The following is a 19,054-nucleotide window of genomic DNA, read 5'->3' as shown; positions in this document are numbered from 1 at the left end:
TCTACCAGCCTGTCACGCTGTCATTTTTACCTCATATCCCTCTCTTTTTCTCCCCTTCCTGCTCCTTGCCAAACACACCCAGACGCCCTTTTCTTCTCCCTTTCCTCTCTCTGACTTTTCTCCCTCTCATTTTCTCACTCACTCCCTTTACCTTTTTCTATAGCTATCCTTTCACCCCATTCCTGCTCCTTCGGGCACTCTTAAACTCTCTCTTTCTCTCCCTCTCTTCTCTCTCACTCCCTTCCACAGCAGTACAATCTCACATCTTCCTTCTATCCCATTTTCCTTCACATGTGTAATTTTTACTATAAACTATTCTAGAACATTCACTTGCCTCAGTCACTAATGTTTTTGGTACAATATGTGCCTTCTCCGAATTAAACAATGATAGCAACTGCTTTATCCCAGACATTACAAATTAAAACTGGAATTTAACAGCTCAGGATGTCTCAGTATATCTATTGACTCTGAAGCAGCTGCACCTAGAGAACTATTTTTGTACCAAATCGCAACAAGGAATGCAAAAATAACCCTGTCCAGGGCTTCAAGCAGGCGAATATCAACACCCCTCCAATGTAAAGTACTCCTGGCCTCATTTATGAAAAGTGTTGCTTCGCTGCGGTAAAACAGCAATGCAACACTTTTCAGTGTGCCGTCCTTGCGATACCATGGATGTGCTGTATTTACTGTACGGTGCTCCATGTCGCAAGGATTGACAGATACGGCACAGATACGCATTGCTAGAGTGTGTCTGGAAACAGATTCAACTACAGCAATGTGTTATTTCACATGGGGCGAGCCCCATGTGAAGAGGCCTACGTCACCCCTTACGCCTGCTTCAAGCTGGCGTAAGGATTTGACGCAGTGAGGCCGTAAAAGTGTCGCAGTGAAATCTCATAGATTTCACTGCAACACTTCTGCAAGCCTTTTCTGCGCTGGAACGCCCACCATGACTACATTCTACCTGATGCAGCAATAATGTAGTGCAGGGGTTTACAAAGTGAGGCATCTGCCTAGATGAGTCGCTTTGTAAATATGGCACAGACTGGCGCATTTTTATGCTGCCGCAGCGTCACAAAAAGTGACGCAATGGCGGGTAAGGGCCTCATAAATAAGGCCCTTCATATTCACTCTGGCTCAAAGCACTTTTTTGAGTTGCCAGTCATAATTTCAGCTCCGAAGTATGTACAACACAAATACCAGCGTCAGATACATCTAATGCAACACTCTTGACCTGCACTTACTAGATAGACACACACCTTGAAGAGCAAACCAATCCACCATAAAGCACTTGACAAGAACTGTCCCGGTCTTTCAATAAGTCTGAAGTGTCTTTTTATGGATTTGAAATGGCAACTATTATTCCATCATCTCACTTATGACAACAAACCATTGTTATGGCGTAAATTCTGTCAGTGGTGAATTCAAGTCCACCACAATGCGTAACCAACTATTAATCGAGTAAACTTAGATCCATGGTGATGGTGCTTGGGACAGAATATCTCAAAAGATCTTATTAAATATATTCTGTTAAAGAGAAGCCAGCACTTTAAATTTTAGCACCTGGGTATTTGAATTTCTAATGCTAATGGTTGGATTTAATTTAATTCTTCAACCCCATTGATATATGACGCAGACTGCAAAACACCCCGCAGCTTTAATCATAGATTGGTGGGCTAATCCGCGCTAGCTGGTTGCCACGGTTACTTGGTATGCTTCTAAATATATATTGACATGCTGTTCAGCTTTGGTGTTGTGAGCGTGAAGATGTAGGGATACCCTGGTAACTGAGGTGGAGCCTGTGACGAGCTTGGCAGAAGTCCACCAGTGGTTGCCATTTGCCCACCACTTTATGAAAAGTTTTCAGCCCTCTATCTTCGCTCTGATGTATAGCGAAGCTTGCAGCCCCAATCTGAGGTTCATAAAGAAGCAAATAAACAATATGGAAACATTTGGTCAAGGGTCTTACAAAATACAAATCTCTTTGGCTGAATAGGTGCTTCACTTTGGCGACCCAGTTGTGTCTCTCCTGCCAGCATTGAATATGTATAGAAAGGCAACAGGAAACAAAGGGTAAGAACCATACATTAGAAAGGATCTGAATAATCATCGGAGACCACTTAAAAGTGAGTACCATTCTGCAGAAACCATTAATCGCAGTCTTCCATTGCTGTGAAAGACATCACCAGAGGAACGGATATTGTAAAATAAGATCAGCGAAAGAGAATTTGAGGAAAGAGGATATGGCACTGAATGCCAAGAACTACAGGGGTGCATCGCTGCGACGTGGCCGAGTTCAGAAAAAAAGAAGAGGTGGAAAGATGCCACTTCCCACGAACCATTGAAAGTTTGAAAAATTGATATGCTAGACAAATGGAAGATCAACAGAGGGGACAAAGAAGCACTTGTCTCAAGTGTTCAAAAGAAAGTGTGCATGTATACACACGAAAAAGAGCACAGCACATCAACTGGGGAATCCTTGGCTGGGGTTTGAGAAAATATAAACGAGTTATGTTCCAAAAATACAGAACTACGAGACATTAGCCACATAACTTTGCCCCTGTGAATCATGGGAGTGAAGATACGCATGATTAAGGAAGTTCACAGTGAAATGTAGCAGCAAAGAAAGTAGGCTCTGACCTGATGAACGTTACCATTGTATTCCACTGCAGCGCCTACTCTTGGTTGTTTCTTGTGCCACTTACCAGGTGTTTACGGCTCCAGGCTCCATGAAGATGTCTAAGAAAGCAAATACTACATTCTATAGCCAATTCCAGTGGTTGTGTAACACAACCATGCATGCCTCAACCACGCGTTCCTTAACAACACGGTTGGAACAATGAATGCGTCTTAACCATGCATTCCTTTACCACGCAAATCTTTTGCAACGACTTGCCGTAAGGAATGAGCTGGACTTTAGAACAGTATAATTTACTATCCCAAGTCCAGCCCACACAACAGTAGGGAAAGCATTGTTGTGACGACATGTGTGTTAAAGGAATGCACGGTAAAGAGGAATTTGTTGCTCTGACCGCGTTGCAAAGGCAACAAGTGGTTCGGCCGTCGTTGTAATTGCTGTTTCCCAAGGCCAGTGTTAGATCAACATTGTGATTCTACTTGCCATCTGTTTGGTATGACACTGCATATCTGCTGCACATGAAGTTACTATCTCCTGCATGTATACATGTGTAAAGACATGGACATAGTGTACACTCTTTCCTATAGGCAGGAAACTGTCCGGGGGACTGGAGAAAGGAGGATGTGGTCACAGTCCACTGTCGCTTATGCAAGAACACTGCTGGGGTCTGTGGGCAGACTCTTTTACTCACATTGCTAGGTATGCGTGCCCAGAAACATTCATCCAAGCAGGATGATTGATGATTGTTATTGACCCGGATTTGAGATCATTGTTGTGGATCTTCAATGACATCCATCGTAGGATCATATGTTTAATACATTTCTGAAATCACTCACCACTCCAATCCCACAAATAACCAAGAACTCTCACCCTCTCAATCTCTAATCAATAAATTTGAAACCTGGTCAGAACCTACTGATGCAGCCTGAACCACGCCTACACTTAGCAGTTGCAAGACACAGCCACATACTGTTCGCTTCTCAAACTGCCGCTCATAAAAGGCAACATTAAATACATTTGCATACATGATATGTGTTTGTGTTCACTCTATGAACAAAAAGGACAGTATACATACTGTGAGAATGCAAATCACCACATCGAATATGAAATGTCTCTAGTATGCATGTCTATATATTGTTTATGACCTGCTCCTAGTCCTAGCAAGGTAAATGCACAGCTCTCTAATGACCCCAGTGTTGGGTTCCTGCTCAACAAAACTGCAAATTGAAAATAAATGAATACAAATCATTCATAATTTAATGAAAAATAAAATAAATAAACATCCTTGGCACGGGGTGGGAGCTATGTCAGTAAATCTATTTCTATATGTTCTTGTGCCGTAGGGTATAGCGATTTAGCTAATGGAGTATATTCTGAATTAAAGGCAGTTCAATTTTCAGAGTGGGGGTGCTGCCTCAATGTTACAACATTGAAGTCATAGGGATTCTGAAAAATCTAAGCAGCACAAATATTTCAAATGAGTCACACCCATTCAGTGGGGCAGTAGTAGTCCTTAAAGGAGCATGCCGCTCGCACCGCCGGGTCCTGCTTCTATATGCTGGGCCTGTTACGCCGAGCTTTCCTCCTCCTCCGGATACCACTCAGAAAACCCTTATTCAGGCTATGGTTATGAGTCGGCTGGATTATTGCAACGCTCTCCTAGTCTCAGCCAATGAGTCCTCATTCAGCAGATTGCAGGTGGTCCAGAACACTGCAGCAAGCCTCATCATGAATGCCCCACCGAGAACTGCCTCCCTCCCCCTTCTTCAACGTCACCAATGGCTTCCTGTCCACAAGTGTGTGATATTCAAAGTTTGCTGTATCGAACACAAGGCTTTGCATAACAAATGTCCTCTCTACATCTCTTCGAAACTCAAGCCTTACGCTCCTTCTAGGACCCTCAGGTCAGGAAACAAAGCGCTCCTCTTAGTATCCCGGTTCAGGAAAACTAGGCTAGGCGGGAAATCCTTTTCCTACCTCGCTCACTTCCACTGGAACCAGCTCCTCATTCCCCTTAGACAATGCTCCGACTATGTGCACTTCAGGAAACTCCTCAAGACCGCTCTATTCTAACAATGCCGTCAGCCTGTCTAGCAGGGGGTGATTCAAGCACTCTATAAAACCTAAATAAATAATAATAATAAGTGTGTGGTATGTAGCCAGTGGTGCATTCTGGAGCACACTGTTGCACATATAATGCTATAGGATAATGCAGAAGTGCACCATCATTTACAGACAGCTTACTTTCCATTGAAATGGACACTGATAAAACTATAAAGCGCACAAACGATATTGTGTGGAAATCGGGTTTCAGAAAATATTTATTATTTGCATATCACCAAGTAAAGTGTCTTGATTTGTTTTGATCCAATTAAAATCTTTGTTCTTTCCACTTCAGAATTATAAACAAAAATGTGTTTCATTTGTGCTTTCCAACCTTCTTGTATTTTTAGATATATGTACAGATAATTGACTTGTTTTTAAATGTTGTTGTGTGTTGTGTGTCAATCTGCACTTGATACTCCCTATACTCCAGTAAGATTGTCAGTTCACTTCACAAAATCTTCTAACTGTGCACTCAGATTTAAAAAAGCAAACACCAGTCTGTATGAAAGAATAAGCAGCAATGTTTCAGAAGACATAGTCTGACATTTGACCACTTTCTTTGAAGACACAACAAACGTGACAAGATAAAGACAAAATGTAAAGGCCCCTTCTGACCTGCGCTGTTATTTGGGGTCTGCTGCAGCGCCCCACACCCATTCTTCCACCACTTATGATTAAAGGAGATTTCAAGTCCCAGTCATTGGTTCTAGGACCAAGGAGTATCTTTCTATAAGAATATGTTTATTAAATGTACATACTCAGAAGCAAAGGAAAGGTGGGAACCGACTCCAAATGTACTGCAACGTTATACCTTTAGGGCATCAGCATGTGGCATGGAGGGAGAATGGGAGGAGAGGGTTTGAAGGACATCAAAGAGCTCCCTCAATGCCTTAACAAGGACCCCATGGGCTCTAAGACAAGCAAGGAAAAAAGGCCTGCATGCTCTGGTTGAGGAGTAAAAGGCATCCATTATGGGTGTGCAATGGACCGCTCAAGCCCTGGGCCTTGTTGCCACTGCACATCTTTTAATTATAAATAATAGCAGCACCTCTGAGTGCCTGAGGGTCTCAAAGTGTCTAAATTTGACAGGACACTGTGTAGAGGGTAGTGGAGGACAGGGTGCACAGCTAGAAATAAAACGCCAAGACAAGGTTTATGTTTACACAGAACAATCTTGAGCTGCACGCAGTGAGCAGTGCGCCAAGGTTTTCTTTAAAGTCAAACCCTTCTAAATGTACCAGAAGCCTCCTAACCATGAGGCCTTCTAATCGAATCAGTATCCACGGCTGCTTCTGAGCTTTTGCAACACCACCCCATTCATAATTTGTCTCATCCTATTACCCGACTTGCTTGTTAACACCTATTTCCTGTCATAGATGTCAACATGGCGGAGAGTGCTTTGCCTCCTAGGAATACACAATAGACAGATTGTGAGTTATTTTATCAAGTCTATAAGGGATACCATGCAGTAAAGTGGATCTTTTGAATGAAGCGGTGACTTCAATCCTAGCCAAGATGAAGATGTCATGAGTTCCGCTATGAAGATGACAGCTTGGCCAGCTGGAGGCTGCATCTCCTGCCACTCAGTGAAGAGCGTGATTAGAAACATTCAGTGTGTCCAATGGGTGACATTTGTTTTTGTCTGATTCGTGAACAATATTCTCGCAGGCTGCTGTCCAAACATGTTGCAGTCGGTGCGAGGATGCAGGGCAATTTCAATGCAGCTGAAGGGGATTAGATCCGTCAACCTTTGAGAGATGTAAAGTGCCGCCCTGATCCTTCTCCGGCTGCCTGCTGCTTTGTGGTGTCATCCTCCGCAAGACTTCACAATCAGGCTGATCCTGGTCCAGGGGTCTTTCCTCTGGCACTTCTCTCCTCCTAGATTGGCAGATCAGCACATTTTTGCTTGAAATTGACTTCCCTCGTCAGCCAGTGCTTATTGTTTCGTCAGTGTGCCAGCTCTCAGCTTCTTGATGCCACGTTAAGCAGGAACATCAGAAAAACAGTGGTCAGCATTCTAATTTTTAATATTTTCATTGGGCATCTGTAAAGTGATAACACAAATTCTTAGCGTATAACTGCTAAATATCTTTTATGTGTAAGAGAAGTCTGTCACTAACAGTAGGATTTCCCATATTATTCCAAATCCGTCTTACTGAAGGGATGATCATCTGCACTTTGCAAAGTTTTTGCTCTTTTCGCAAATGGCAAACATTTAAAAGTAAGATCATGAAGAAGACATGTGAATGTTCCCAAATTTGCACACCACTTGTCAAACGTCATAATGGCGCAGTCCATAAAACACTGTGTGACCGCTACTTCTTTGTGTTCTTACGTGAGAGTAGGGCTGGAGGCCAATAGAACTCTGCTGGTGTGTAGCTCCTGTAAGAGCCTTAACAAGGAAGCTTTCAATCTGAAACATATGGAGACAGATGAGCAGCACACTGTAGCTCACCAATGGATGGCTGTATGGATCAACTTTGGCACGTGAATAAAAGAGAAGACCTCACTGTTTCTCAGCCATTGGTGGTTAAATAGGTCAATTTTCTAGGTCTGGCTCAGACACAGCTTAAGGTTTTTCTCCAGCCTCCTGTAGTAAAGAAACACACATAAACGTATACATACGCATGTAGAAAAATTTTAGTTCAGTGAACTTCGTCCATTTTCTGTTCAACTGTTGTCAAAATGTTGCTTTTACCCATCCCAGCATTGGGTAATGGGTCCGCCCACTTCAGCCTTTGGCTTTATTTACTGTGAGTGATGCCATTTTGTTTCATCACATGTGCACATCCTTAAAAAAGAAGAGCATTTCACTGCTAGGTCAATTGGACCAATACTTTACTTTACAAGTGCTTATTTCTTTCAATTCTTTATCTTTTTTCTTATGTAGTTATCTTTGTGTGTGTATATATATTCCAATTCACATATTTCCAAACATAATTCACAAATGGCAGCACTTTCATTTGTACAAATAAGATCATGAAGTCACAAAGGGATTGTATACATGTTGTGTGCTAGCAAGCACCTTAGCAGTCTATCAATATAACACAATGACAAAAAGAGGAAAAGAGGGAGTGAGCGATACAAAGAGTAAATGAGAAAGCTACAATACAAGATGGCTAGAAACTGAGGGGAAGGAAAAAGAAACAAAGAGAGCAAGAGAGGGGGGGGGGGGAGCCGAGAGCAAGATTGAAACAGAAAAAAGAGGAATATTGTGGAAAAGAAACAAACAAAAAAAGACCGAAGTGGGGAGTTGGGATGGTGAATGCGCACTCGGCTGGAGGCCTCGCCAGTGACAGGTGGGTTCTTTCCGAAGCTAAAATGGATGCAAAAATAGAGCTCTTTCGCCTAATTCCTCATCTGTCAACACCCATGTGTCCCTACAGTGGCCTATTCTCGGCGCGGCCACCTGGTCTCCTTCAAATGTGCCTGCCATCACGTTTTTCAGCTCTGGAATAATACAATGATTGTTCGTTATTTGCATTCCAAAAAGGAGGCGGTGAGTTCTGCATTCAAAGCACCACAAATACCACACAAGAGCAGGAAGAGGGCAGGTGGAGGTGCATCAGTCTTTACTTACTGGAAGCTCCATCAACAGTCCAGGGCTCTCCCCACCTGCAGCTGCCCTCCACCCCAGAGAGGAGCTCCCTGTCCCCGGCTCAGGCTTCCACAGTAGCTGGGCAAACTCGGGGCAGCTTTGTCGCATGCTACTTAGATGCCTTTGGTGTAGAAAGCAGAGCTTTCCTTCAAATGGCACGTGCCTTTGACGTCGTGTGCGACGTTCATCCTCCCCGAGTTTGCACAAAACTCCCTCATGCTTCGCGAGGCCACAGAGGGGCCTCTTATCTGATAAAATCCCAAGCCAGGAATTTCACCTGAGCAGCCGTTCTGAATGGGGGTCTTGACTCCAGAGGCCCCTCAGTTCCTCCCTTTCTAATTAAATGGCGGAGCTCTGACAGGTTTGTCATCTCCCCAGAGCCCACCCGAATGAACTTCCAGGGTTCGAGTTTCACTAGCAGACACTGTGTTCACGGGGTGGCCACGGGGAGGCCGCTGACAGCCTCTTACTTGTAATTAGCCCAGGAGACTCTCTTTTGTTTCGGTAACTAGCTAAAAATGAAAGAGGGCGGGGCCTTGGTGGAGTGCTGCTATGGAAACCTTCTCGTCAACGCGTTGATCGTAGTGACAGCTGGCAAAAGGCCCTTACGACCAGCACTGCTCTTTATTCGTGCCAGACGGACCCCCGGGAAATGAGTCCTTTGTAGGGGGGTTTGGCGGGGTCGAAGGAGGGAGGGGTACTCTACAGCATCTCACATCCATGTTCTCGCCTCTAGAGGCTCCGATGCTGAGACGCACAGCAAAGCTCTGTGGTTTGGTCAGAGGTGCACTTCGCAATTTTTAGGTCTCGCCTGACCCAGCGCATGGGCTGGTCTGGCGAGACTTATTGAGAGGGCTCCAAAAAGTGCTACCAGGCCAGCCTAGAGCTACAGTGCATGTGCGCGAGCCGCGTTTTACCGGGATTACTTTCACTTTCGGCCGCACGGCCGCTTTGATGTTTGATCGTAATCCCGATCGCGATCACTTTCACTTTCGGGGCCACACGGCCGCTTTGCATAGCCATTAGGTCTCGCTTTTGGGACCTTATAAGTATTTAGTTACGCAACTGTTGCATGGCTAAACACTTATAAGGTCCCAAAGGCGAGACCTATTGGCTATGCCAATGCTTGTTTTCTATGGAATGATCGTAAACTGAGGACCTCCTCTAAATGACGGACAATCCATCGCAGCAGACATCAGGGGGCCAAAGCCATAACTCAGCTGGGGACCCGGTAGCAACCGAAGAGCCTATTGGCAGGACATAGAAGGGGTGCACGGTCTCAGTGCTTAATTTGTGTTTGCCATGGTCACTTGTATTTGAACCCTGGCACTTATTTATTTAAGTATATCACATGGTGGTGCTTTTAGCTTATTTTTGTAGGAGAACGTGTCAGTCAAGAGCGTTCAGTAGCTCAATATACAAAAAAATATATGTATTAAAAAAAGCACTTCTGTGCCACCCCTACGGCGTGGGGTTACTTGGAATAGTCCAAAATGTCACTCTTGTTTAAGTGTAATGGTTAGTAGATAATGCTGGCACTCCCATTTGCAGCAGTGGCGGGAGCTGTGGTTGATGCCAGCTGCAGCGGAATACCCTGGACCCTGGCACTTATATTTTCCTAAGTTAAGCACTGGGTGTACGAACACAGTAGTTTCATTTTCCCTCTGGTGATGAAGGAACAAAATTGATTCGGGGGCAACGTGCTGGAAGACTGCGAAAAAGGCCATCAGGGTTGCAGACCACTGGTGCATGCTAGCAGTTTTCAGAGAAGCTTAGTTGGGAATAGGTGCAAGGGCTTAAAAGAAGGCCACTCTGGAATAGAGTCGTCCCCTCTCAGACAAACACTGGTCATTCATGGACCAAACTGTCGCAGGACAGGACATGGAGGCTATACTCCTCCCCCGTAACGGCGACAACTCTGAGGGTCTGGGATCCCACGGCGACTCACCTTGGTCTCACATCCCACCTCCCCCCCCCTAATGTCCCCTCCGGATAATCCAGATTTACCTCCGGGGTTTCCTTTCAGTGGACTTTTCCTCCTTGCATATTTTCAAGTTCCTGCTTATGTTGATAAATTTATCTGCCTGAAGTTCTTTCTTCTTTTAGTTTCACAAGACTTGGCCCAAAGAGACTGAGATATCAATGCATTCTTTGGATAAATAGCCTTTTATTGCTCACTGTTCTCGCTGCCAGCCTCCGGGTTGTAGACATTCAGCTGTGTCTATTGTATACAAATACTACATTTTCTCTTGGCTACTGTGGACAGGTCTAATGTGATATCTTTCCGATGTGAAAAGTGTAAACCCAAATAAAAAGAGTTATTCCATAAAAGAAGGCCACTGAGCACAACAGAATGATTGTTCTACAAAGCTGAGCCTCCCAACAACACCTGTAAGCAGGACAGAAAGCGAAGAGCGCAGGTTTATGGAGAGGGTACCAGAATGCAGCGTAAAACAGCGGTCAGCCTCTCAGTCACAGGGCCCTGGTAACAAAAATGGCTTTGAGATGCCAAACGACAGGGCCAGCCGGGACAGGGGCACTGTTGAACTGGGATTCCAGGCAGTCTGTCAGTCTAGCACTACCAGGCAGTCAATCTCCTAAAGGGTCATAATTTGTGGGCCCTATTTTTGGTCCATTTGGCCTAACAGGACCAGAAAAAAGAGCACACACGCTTTCCCTTTAAAGCGGGCACACCTGGCAGTGCCAGTCTGCCTCAAAGTCCAGTCCAACACTGGCAGGGTTGAAGAGATTAAAAGCACCGAGGAGACACGATGTAGCCCAAGCCTGGCTTGAGGCAGTGGGGTGACGGGACCAGGTAGCAAGGCAAGCCTGGGCACTAAAGGTGGGTCTTCTTAGAAGCAACATACTGCCAAAAACTGTTTATATGCAACAGAGCGACAGGAAATTGTTGTTCCTTCATCTTTATATGAATGAGGTGGTACCCATGGGGACCCATATAAGTGTGGGTACTCTCAAATGAAATGCCTATAAACTGGGGCTGTTTTCACTCCAGAAAGAGATTCCACGGAGACAAAGGAGGGCTGAATGTTGCAAGTGTTGCTCTCAAAGTTTATCTACTACATCTGAGAAAAGGGTGTCTCTTCAAGTAATGGTGTGTCTTTCATCTCTCCTACATTTAGCTCTTTGAGCTGTGATTTTCTATTTGTGTTCAATAACATTTGTGTTTACTGTTCCCAATGTAACTAGAAGCGTAGCCCTCATTCATATAGAGCCAGTGATCTCAATTTCTATGTAAGCAGGAGTATGTCCCTAAATTAGAATTACAACTTTTGATGTAATAAAGCATGTTTACAATGCACACGTTTAGCTAGGTAAAATACACTGCAATGTATTTGGTGAAAATAATGCACATTCCAACATCTGGAGCATGGAAAAGGGAAAGTGTGGTCTTCCTGTGCTATTACACATCTAGAGGTGCAGAACTGAGAGCCAGGCAGTAATGACACACCTAACAGTATACACATTTACGAAGTGCGGTACTAACACACAAAATAACTAGTCAAGCGAGGGCCTTACCTTTTTCTCAGGAAAAAATAGTCACTCCTCACCTGTTTAATTTTCATAAAATAATGATGTAGGGGAAGGGAGTAGCCTGAAAATTAAAATAGCCCAAACCTTGAACTAAAGCACTCATGCCACCAAGCAAGCAAAGCAAGTGAGCCAAACCCTCGCTAGAACAGCTTCATTGTCTCTTCCATTCTTGCATCTATCCATTCATTCTTTCACCGTTCCATCCACCTGCTGATGTCCACTATTTCAGCTTTGCATTCTGTCTTCCATTTATTCTTTCATCCATCATTCAGCCTTTCCCCATTCCATCTTCCATCCATTCATTCATCCATCCATCCACCCACTCATCAATCCAATCTGCCATCCATCATCAATCAATCAACCCATTCATTCATGCAATCTGTAATCCATCCACTCTGCCACCGTTTAATCCATCCATCCATCCATCCATCCACTTACTCTGTCATCATCTATCCTCTCTGCCATCCATCAGTTCATCCACTCTGCCATCCATCCATCTGTCCATCCATCATCCATCCATATATCGATCCATCCATCTACCCAGTCTGTCATCTATCCTCCTATCCACCCACTCTGTATTCATTCTTCCAAATTTAGCATCCATCAATCCCCTCTGCAATCCATTCATTCTCCCACCTATTCTGCCATTCATCCACTGATTCATCCACTCTGCCATCCACCCATCCACTCTGCCATACATACATCCATTCGCTCTGCCATTCACTCGTCCATCCATCTATACATCCATCCCTGCCCTCTGGGATGCCGTCTATCCATTCCTCAACTCTGCCATATATCCATACACTTTGCGTCCATTAATCCATCCACTCTTCCATCCATCCACCCTACCATCCATCCACTCTGTCATCCATCCATCAACTCTGTGATCCATTCACTCATCTTTTCACCCACTCATCCATCCCTTTATTCGTCAATCCTTTCACCTCTTCATCACCTATCCATTCAGTCATCCATCCATCCATCCCTTTAGTACGCCATTCTTTCACGTTTCATTCAATCATCCTTTCACGCACTCATTCACATTTCACTGATCCACCCATTCATCCATACATCCTTCTTTTCACCCTCCCTTCCAATGTTCCTTCTTTCTTTCCATGTTCTATTTGCCCAGAATCGTTTTTCCTCGCTCCTTCTTGCCCTTCTGTTGACGCTATATTCCAGCCTTAACAAGGAGCTTTTGTCTGCCGAGCTGAAGACAGAAGAGGCTGAAAAAATAACACCGCCCCCGCTGTAGCTGCTAAAGCGGGGCGGACGTTCACGACGCCCTGATGTAGGCTCGTGCAGCACTGCAGGCTTTTGATAGTGGTGCTGTTTGCGTGTCCTGCTCTTCCCTGGGCCACAGCCCTTCCACAGACTGAACGGTTTCCCCCCTTCCTGCTGATTCGTGACCGAACTCTTTACTTCATGTTTAACTTTCCATGTAGTTGTTTATTTAGCTTTTATTCCACCGTGCCTTCCTAGGAGGTCATATCATGTGTTTGCTCTACTGAAGTTCCCTACTGTTGAGGCGTGATCTGGTGTCCTTCTCATCGAAGAAGTCGTTGGTGTTATGCAGTGCTTGAAATGAAAAAATAAAAGTGCAGGTACTCTGTACCAGAGTACCTGCTTGTTTCTGAGAAGTGCCGGTACCCTCCAATTAAAAGTATAGCATTTCTCTTGAGTAGTGCCGGTACTCTCCCTCTTGAAATAAAAAAGTGCAGGTACTCCGTACCGGACAGTACCAGCCCATTTAAAGCACTGGTGTTATGTCGTACTTGCGTAAAAAAGGCACTGGGTGGGGAGGGGGGAGGGAGAGTGTGACCTCCAGGGGGCCCCCTTCAGCACAGTACCTTGGCCTCCGTGAGTCTGGACTCGGGGACCCCTCCATGTACTTTGCTGGTGGGATCGCTCAAGTTTCGTGACGCCGCCCTCGCCTACAGTGTGCGACCAACTTGTGTTCAACTCGCCTACATCTGACACAGGTTCCTTTTAACCAAGGGCCGCTGGTGTCCTTTTCATGGTGGTGGTCACTTTTGGAAAGTTAACTGCAAGGGCTACAGCGTTACTATTTCTACTCCTTGAAGTAAAGGCGTAAATCTGGAACTTGAAACCAAAAGATCGCTGATGCCTTGGATCGACGCGCCCCTTGCTGCCCTCTCAGGTGGGGGGGAATGAACCCAATGCTTGCATTTCTTATCCTCTGTAACAGTCCTACCGAATTGTCAATGGTACTTATGTCTGTGTAAGGGTTCGGGCCATCTAACTCTGAGCACCTACGACCCTACTGTATTGTAATGTATTTATTCCTGTTGTACACACTTCTATCTATTTTACATCCCCTTTGGATTTCTTCTTTACAAAATCATGCAAATATAAAAAATATATAAATGACGAAAGGCACTTTTTAAAATAATTACTTCTCTTCACTGCTCAGCATATTTTTATTTCAAACTAGTTTTTTATTCAACAGTCTCACAGTATGCAATGTAATAGGAAGGCCTACATACTGGCTCCACGTAACCATAGCATTACATTCCAGTATAGCCAGTTAAAAAATGGAAACACACATTTCAGTAACCCAACAGTTGAGGCCCTGGCCCTCTGCAGCGGGTAACCCTGGAGGAAATCTCAACCATGTGCGTCAGAGCTCTGGTGCGCATGCTGTGGTGTGAGACTATGTTGCAGGATCCTTGTTTTAAGCATGGAAAACATCAACAAGTCAACAATTAACAATGGAGGCAGCAGCTAACCAGCATATATTCGTCCTCCTCAGGTCATCCGTCCATGAGAAGGGGATGGGGGGCAGGGACAATGAAACTGTTCAACATATACTTGCACAAATTCGTTTATTACATGATCTTTCTACCAATCCGTCTGTCTTTGCCTCTTTCTCTCCTCTTTTGTCCCTCTCTTGCTCCATCAATCTTTCCTTCCCTGTCCACCTTCCTCTTTCCACTACTGTCCATTGGTCTCTTTTATGGTATTTGTTTTTTAAAACACATGATCTTCCTTTTGTTTCTACAGGAACATCTGCCTTAGAAGGAAAATCAAGATTCTTACAAGGCCATCCGCCAGATATATCTTCCACAGTGAGTGCAAAGGACATTCCACATAAAGCCCTCTCAGGAAGTCATGGAGCCCATGGGGCGCTGCTCTCGGGTCCTAGCTTGCCTCACGCTCGCTCTGCTGTGCCACCACTCAGATGGCGGGCTCATTAAAAAGATCATCCGCCAGAAGCGGGAGAGTGGGTTGACCTCAAACGTCACCCTGCCAGAGGACAACCAGCCTGTTGTGTTTAATCATGTCTACAACATTAACTTGCCCATGGGGTCCTTGTGTTCTGTGGACTTGGACCCAGAGTCTGGGGGCGCAGGTCAGAAGCCCCTATCAGAGCCGGGGAGCCAACAAGAGGAACACAGCGTAGATGGGAATAACCAGATAGTCTTTACGCATCGTATCAACATCCCGCGGCGGGCCTGCGGCTGTGCGGCTGCCCCTGATATTAAGGACCTGCTGAGCCGACTAGAGGAGCTGGAGGGGCTGGTGTCCTCTCTACGGGAGCAGTGTACCAGTGGTGCTGGTTGCTGTGGCGGTAGCCAGACTGCTGAAGGTAAGATTAACGAAGAGCCTCATTGCTAACTATTGGTCAAGGATGGTAGGGTTTGAAATAGCATTATGTTTGTGTGTGTGTGCGCGTTGCTTGTATTGCAAACTTCCTGGTGGTGCCAATATGGCGTCACCAAGACATTTTATACAGGGGTTGAAGTGACTGTAAGAACAGTTTTTCATTACTACTGTTTTCTTTAAAACAGAGCAAATACCTTTGGAACTATTTTTATAATTGTGACTGTGCCAACTTTTTGCAGTAGGAGCATAATGTTGCCGTGACGTATCTTTGAAATTAATGAACTTGTTTCCTACATCATGAAACGGTCCTACACTTTTCTGAAATATAATAAATTAAACCCAATCATGGAGGGGCTACTATTCAGTCCCTCCCCACTCTAGCTTCTGTCTGTTAATACACTCCAACTGCTCTCTCCTAAACACACAATACACCTGTGCGCGCAAGGGTCCTCGCTTGTTACCCACTGACACCTGTCTAGCCCTGTCTTATTTTGCTGGTGTTATTCTTTCATGTTCTGGCTTCAGTCCATATATAGTTGTATCAATCAATATTCTGAGTAAGAGATGTAGCATCATATTAACTCATAATAACACTACAGTGGAACAAAAATAATACACATCCTTACCGTATACTTTTGCCATTCATCCATACCACCTGATGGCAGCTCACCTGAACTTGGGTGTCTGGGAGATATTTCTTTAATGCCCCCATAACGGTAGGAGTTCTATCCAGCTTGCTTCATAGGTTGACTGGCGTCTTGCCCCTGATGACATTTGTCATGCACACTGGAAAGGTTATGAAGTAATTGGTTTTTCTGCCATTTTGTACAGATATTTTGCACTGACGCCATAAGTACATTTTGCTTTCCAATTATCTGATTCTCTTTTACAAACTTGGTTCACTCAAGATTGGATATGACCCCAAAGGCTCTGATTTGTTTGAGTCGAAGTCATATAAGGAGCCTCCAAAAAAGGGTTTACCTGTTGAAGACGATAACCTCAACATGACAATAACTTATACCACAACCAATCAGTGTCAGGGCATGAGGATGAGGAATAATATGCTAGGCTGAATGATACCACAACAATTGTTTAAAAAAAGCTTTGGCAAATCCAATTGTTCTCAGCTCTAAGCGATTGAACTCTTGGTTTTGCCAATCCTTTTTACAACACATCCAGTCAGAACACCGTGATACCGAAACGCTCCTTTGCAGATCAAACACGAGAAATGGGAGGAAGGCCCCCTACTCATGAGCAGACCAAATTTGAGCAGACCAATTCTGAGCAATGGTCTGTCCCAAAGCTCACTCTAAGTATTTGGTAAAGATTGGAAACAAAAGGTCTCTTAACAGACAGCAAAAGCTGTCTGTAACCAAGACTTAAAAAGGAGAGGATGAATACGTCATAAAAAATCTCCACTTTGTATGTAGAGCATTTGGAGGTTAACCCTTATTTCAGAGCACTACATTTTTGCCTAAAGGGAAACTGAGCGTAGGGGAGATAACATGACTTGCATAGGATCAAAGAGTGTGATAACATGGTGATAACAAGATTAAAATTCAGATCTGCTGTATTGACAGCTGGTGGGATGGAAGTCTTCTGCATGTCTCTGCAAAGTGTGCTTCCCCTGCCATATGCTTATCTCCAAGAAAGTCACTTAAAAGTTACTTTATGGTTTCTAGATCCCTTCCTCAGTGAACATGACAATCATCCATGTCCCCTGTTTACATGGATTGAAACCCTAGAGCTTGGAACTGAGGTCGAGAGGGGGGTATGCATATGCCCTCTCTTACCAGGTGGTGGTAGACTTACAGTGGTGGCAGCAATACATCTATAGTCAAGGTATCACTGTATTCTAAGTAGGATAGCCCCCTAGCCCACTCCTGATCAAGCATGTGCAGTCTGCCATGCCTGCGGTCCTGTTGCCTTTGTCAACCTGACATATATTTGAGAGCCCGTGGGTGTACTGGGGAAGGATGGTAAGTTGAGCCATTGAGTGTAATGTGAGCTGTTCTGCTGGACATTCCAGCTCCCCCATTCCACTCACTATTCCTCAGAGAAGCCTGGTGGGCTAGGGGTAAACACTTACTCTAATCTGTGTTTAGCTGCACTAACTCTGCTAGGGGGGACCCTTTCTGTTGTGTGATGGTCAGGCCCCCCTGGTCTGGAGGTAATTAAAATTTCTCTCAGGGGAATGGTCTCAGCTTGTAGTAGGGAAGACAGTACGTTATGTTTTGCATGCGTTGGACACGCAGTGAACATGCCACATATGTGCCTGAGGATTGGGGGGGCACACAGGATTCAAAAGTAGCAGACTCTCTGATTGGATCAGCCTATCAATCAGAGGGGATAAAAGTCTGGTCTTAGTGGTCAGTGGGGGTTCATGACTGGTCTACGATTCTGAAGAAGTGACCCTACACAGGGTCAGCCTGAGGAAGCTATTCATGGCCCGAGGTGTGAAGGCAAGATAAGAAGCTTGCTCACCGTGTCTGGAATTTGAGGAAGTTTTCTCTATTACTGATGGATTATGCTGCAAAGTTTGACAAGGAGCAAGAGCATCAGCAGCATCGGGCAGAGAACCAGCTGTTCCTGTGAGGCTTGTGGAGCTAGTGCTTTGAACAATGAAATTGCAGACAGCTGCTCAAGATAAGGAAGCTTGCAGCACATCAATGAAGACAGAGGGAGATGGGGAAGCTTGATCTCAGTCCTTGAAGGTGAGATCGCTTTGCCCAGTCCCCTCCCCTATGCTGTGGGAGCCTGTGTGGAAATTCTAGTTACAATCTGTAGCCCCTGAAGGGTGTCCGGTGGTACAGCCCCCCCACCTTTTGTTTTGTGAGATCTGAGGATATCAGTGTGCACTGGCACTCTGGCCAGCCACAACCCTCCTACAGATAGCCAGTGGCTACTGGACTAGTGGTAATCGAGCAAACTGAACCAAGATATCACGCACCCGTGGTCAGATCCCTGATGCCACTAGAACTGTGGCCTCGCTCAGGGCAGGCACTTCTGTTTCGTTAGGTGGTTGGTTAAGGGCTGATCCAGGACATTTGACTTCAAATCAAATGCTAAAACGATATCATTTCAATACAAGGATTATCATGGCTCTGGCGAATGAGAGCAACCCTGTGCAACATGGTCTGTAATATGCAATGTTAATTGTGTATCTATATGTCAACTGTGTTTTTATAGTGCTTAGCATCTAGGCACTATAATACTGTTTGGGGTCAGAACATTGGCCTAGAGGGTTATGGAGACATCTCGTTTTCACTGTCTATTATAGTTTTATGGGTAGTATGGTTCTCTTGTGTGTATTAAAGTGCTTTTCTTTTATAAAAAGTAAAGCACTGAATGGACATTGATTCTATCAGCTGGTAGTACAGTGTGAACTGTCTCGCTACCCTGAGAGAGTCAAGTGCTGGAGAGGAGTACTTGGTTATCCAGTTTTGGGTCCACTAGTACTGAGGCCCTAGGACACCAACTGGAAACACTCCAGTTGATGCGATTGGAGCGCAGTAACCCCTGAAATCCCTTGT

General features: G+C 44.9%; 1 protein-coding gene across 4 annotated transcripts in view; it reads left to right on the top strand.

Annotated features, from left to right (window-relative positions):
* The window catches only part of TNC (tenascin C), a 152,052-nt gene that overhangs the window by 31,982 nt on the left and 101,016 nt on the right, over nt 1-19,054 (top strand). For all 4 annotated transcript variants that reach the window (XM_085612018.1, XM_085612010.1, XM_085611999.1 and 1 more), the window contains exon 2: nt 14,919-15,504. In XM_085612018.1, the coding sequence (XP_085468144.1) occupies nt 15,027-15,504 (478 nt within the window). In that variant the 5' untranslated portion in view covers nt 14,919-15,026. The remainder of the gene's footprint in view (nt 1-14,918; nt 15,505-19,054) is intronic.

Source organism: Triturus cristatus, chromosome 1_2 (assembly GCF_964204655.1).
Source record: "Triturus cristatus chromosome 1_2, aTriCri1.1, whole genome shotgun sequence".
Taxonomy (NCBI): Eukaryota; Metazoa; Chordata; class Amphibia; order Caudata; family Salamandridae; genus Triturus; species Triturus cristatus.
The sequence above is the reverse complement of the archived record's forward strand: the minus strand, read 5'-3'. Positions and strand labels throughout refer to the sequence as shown.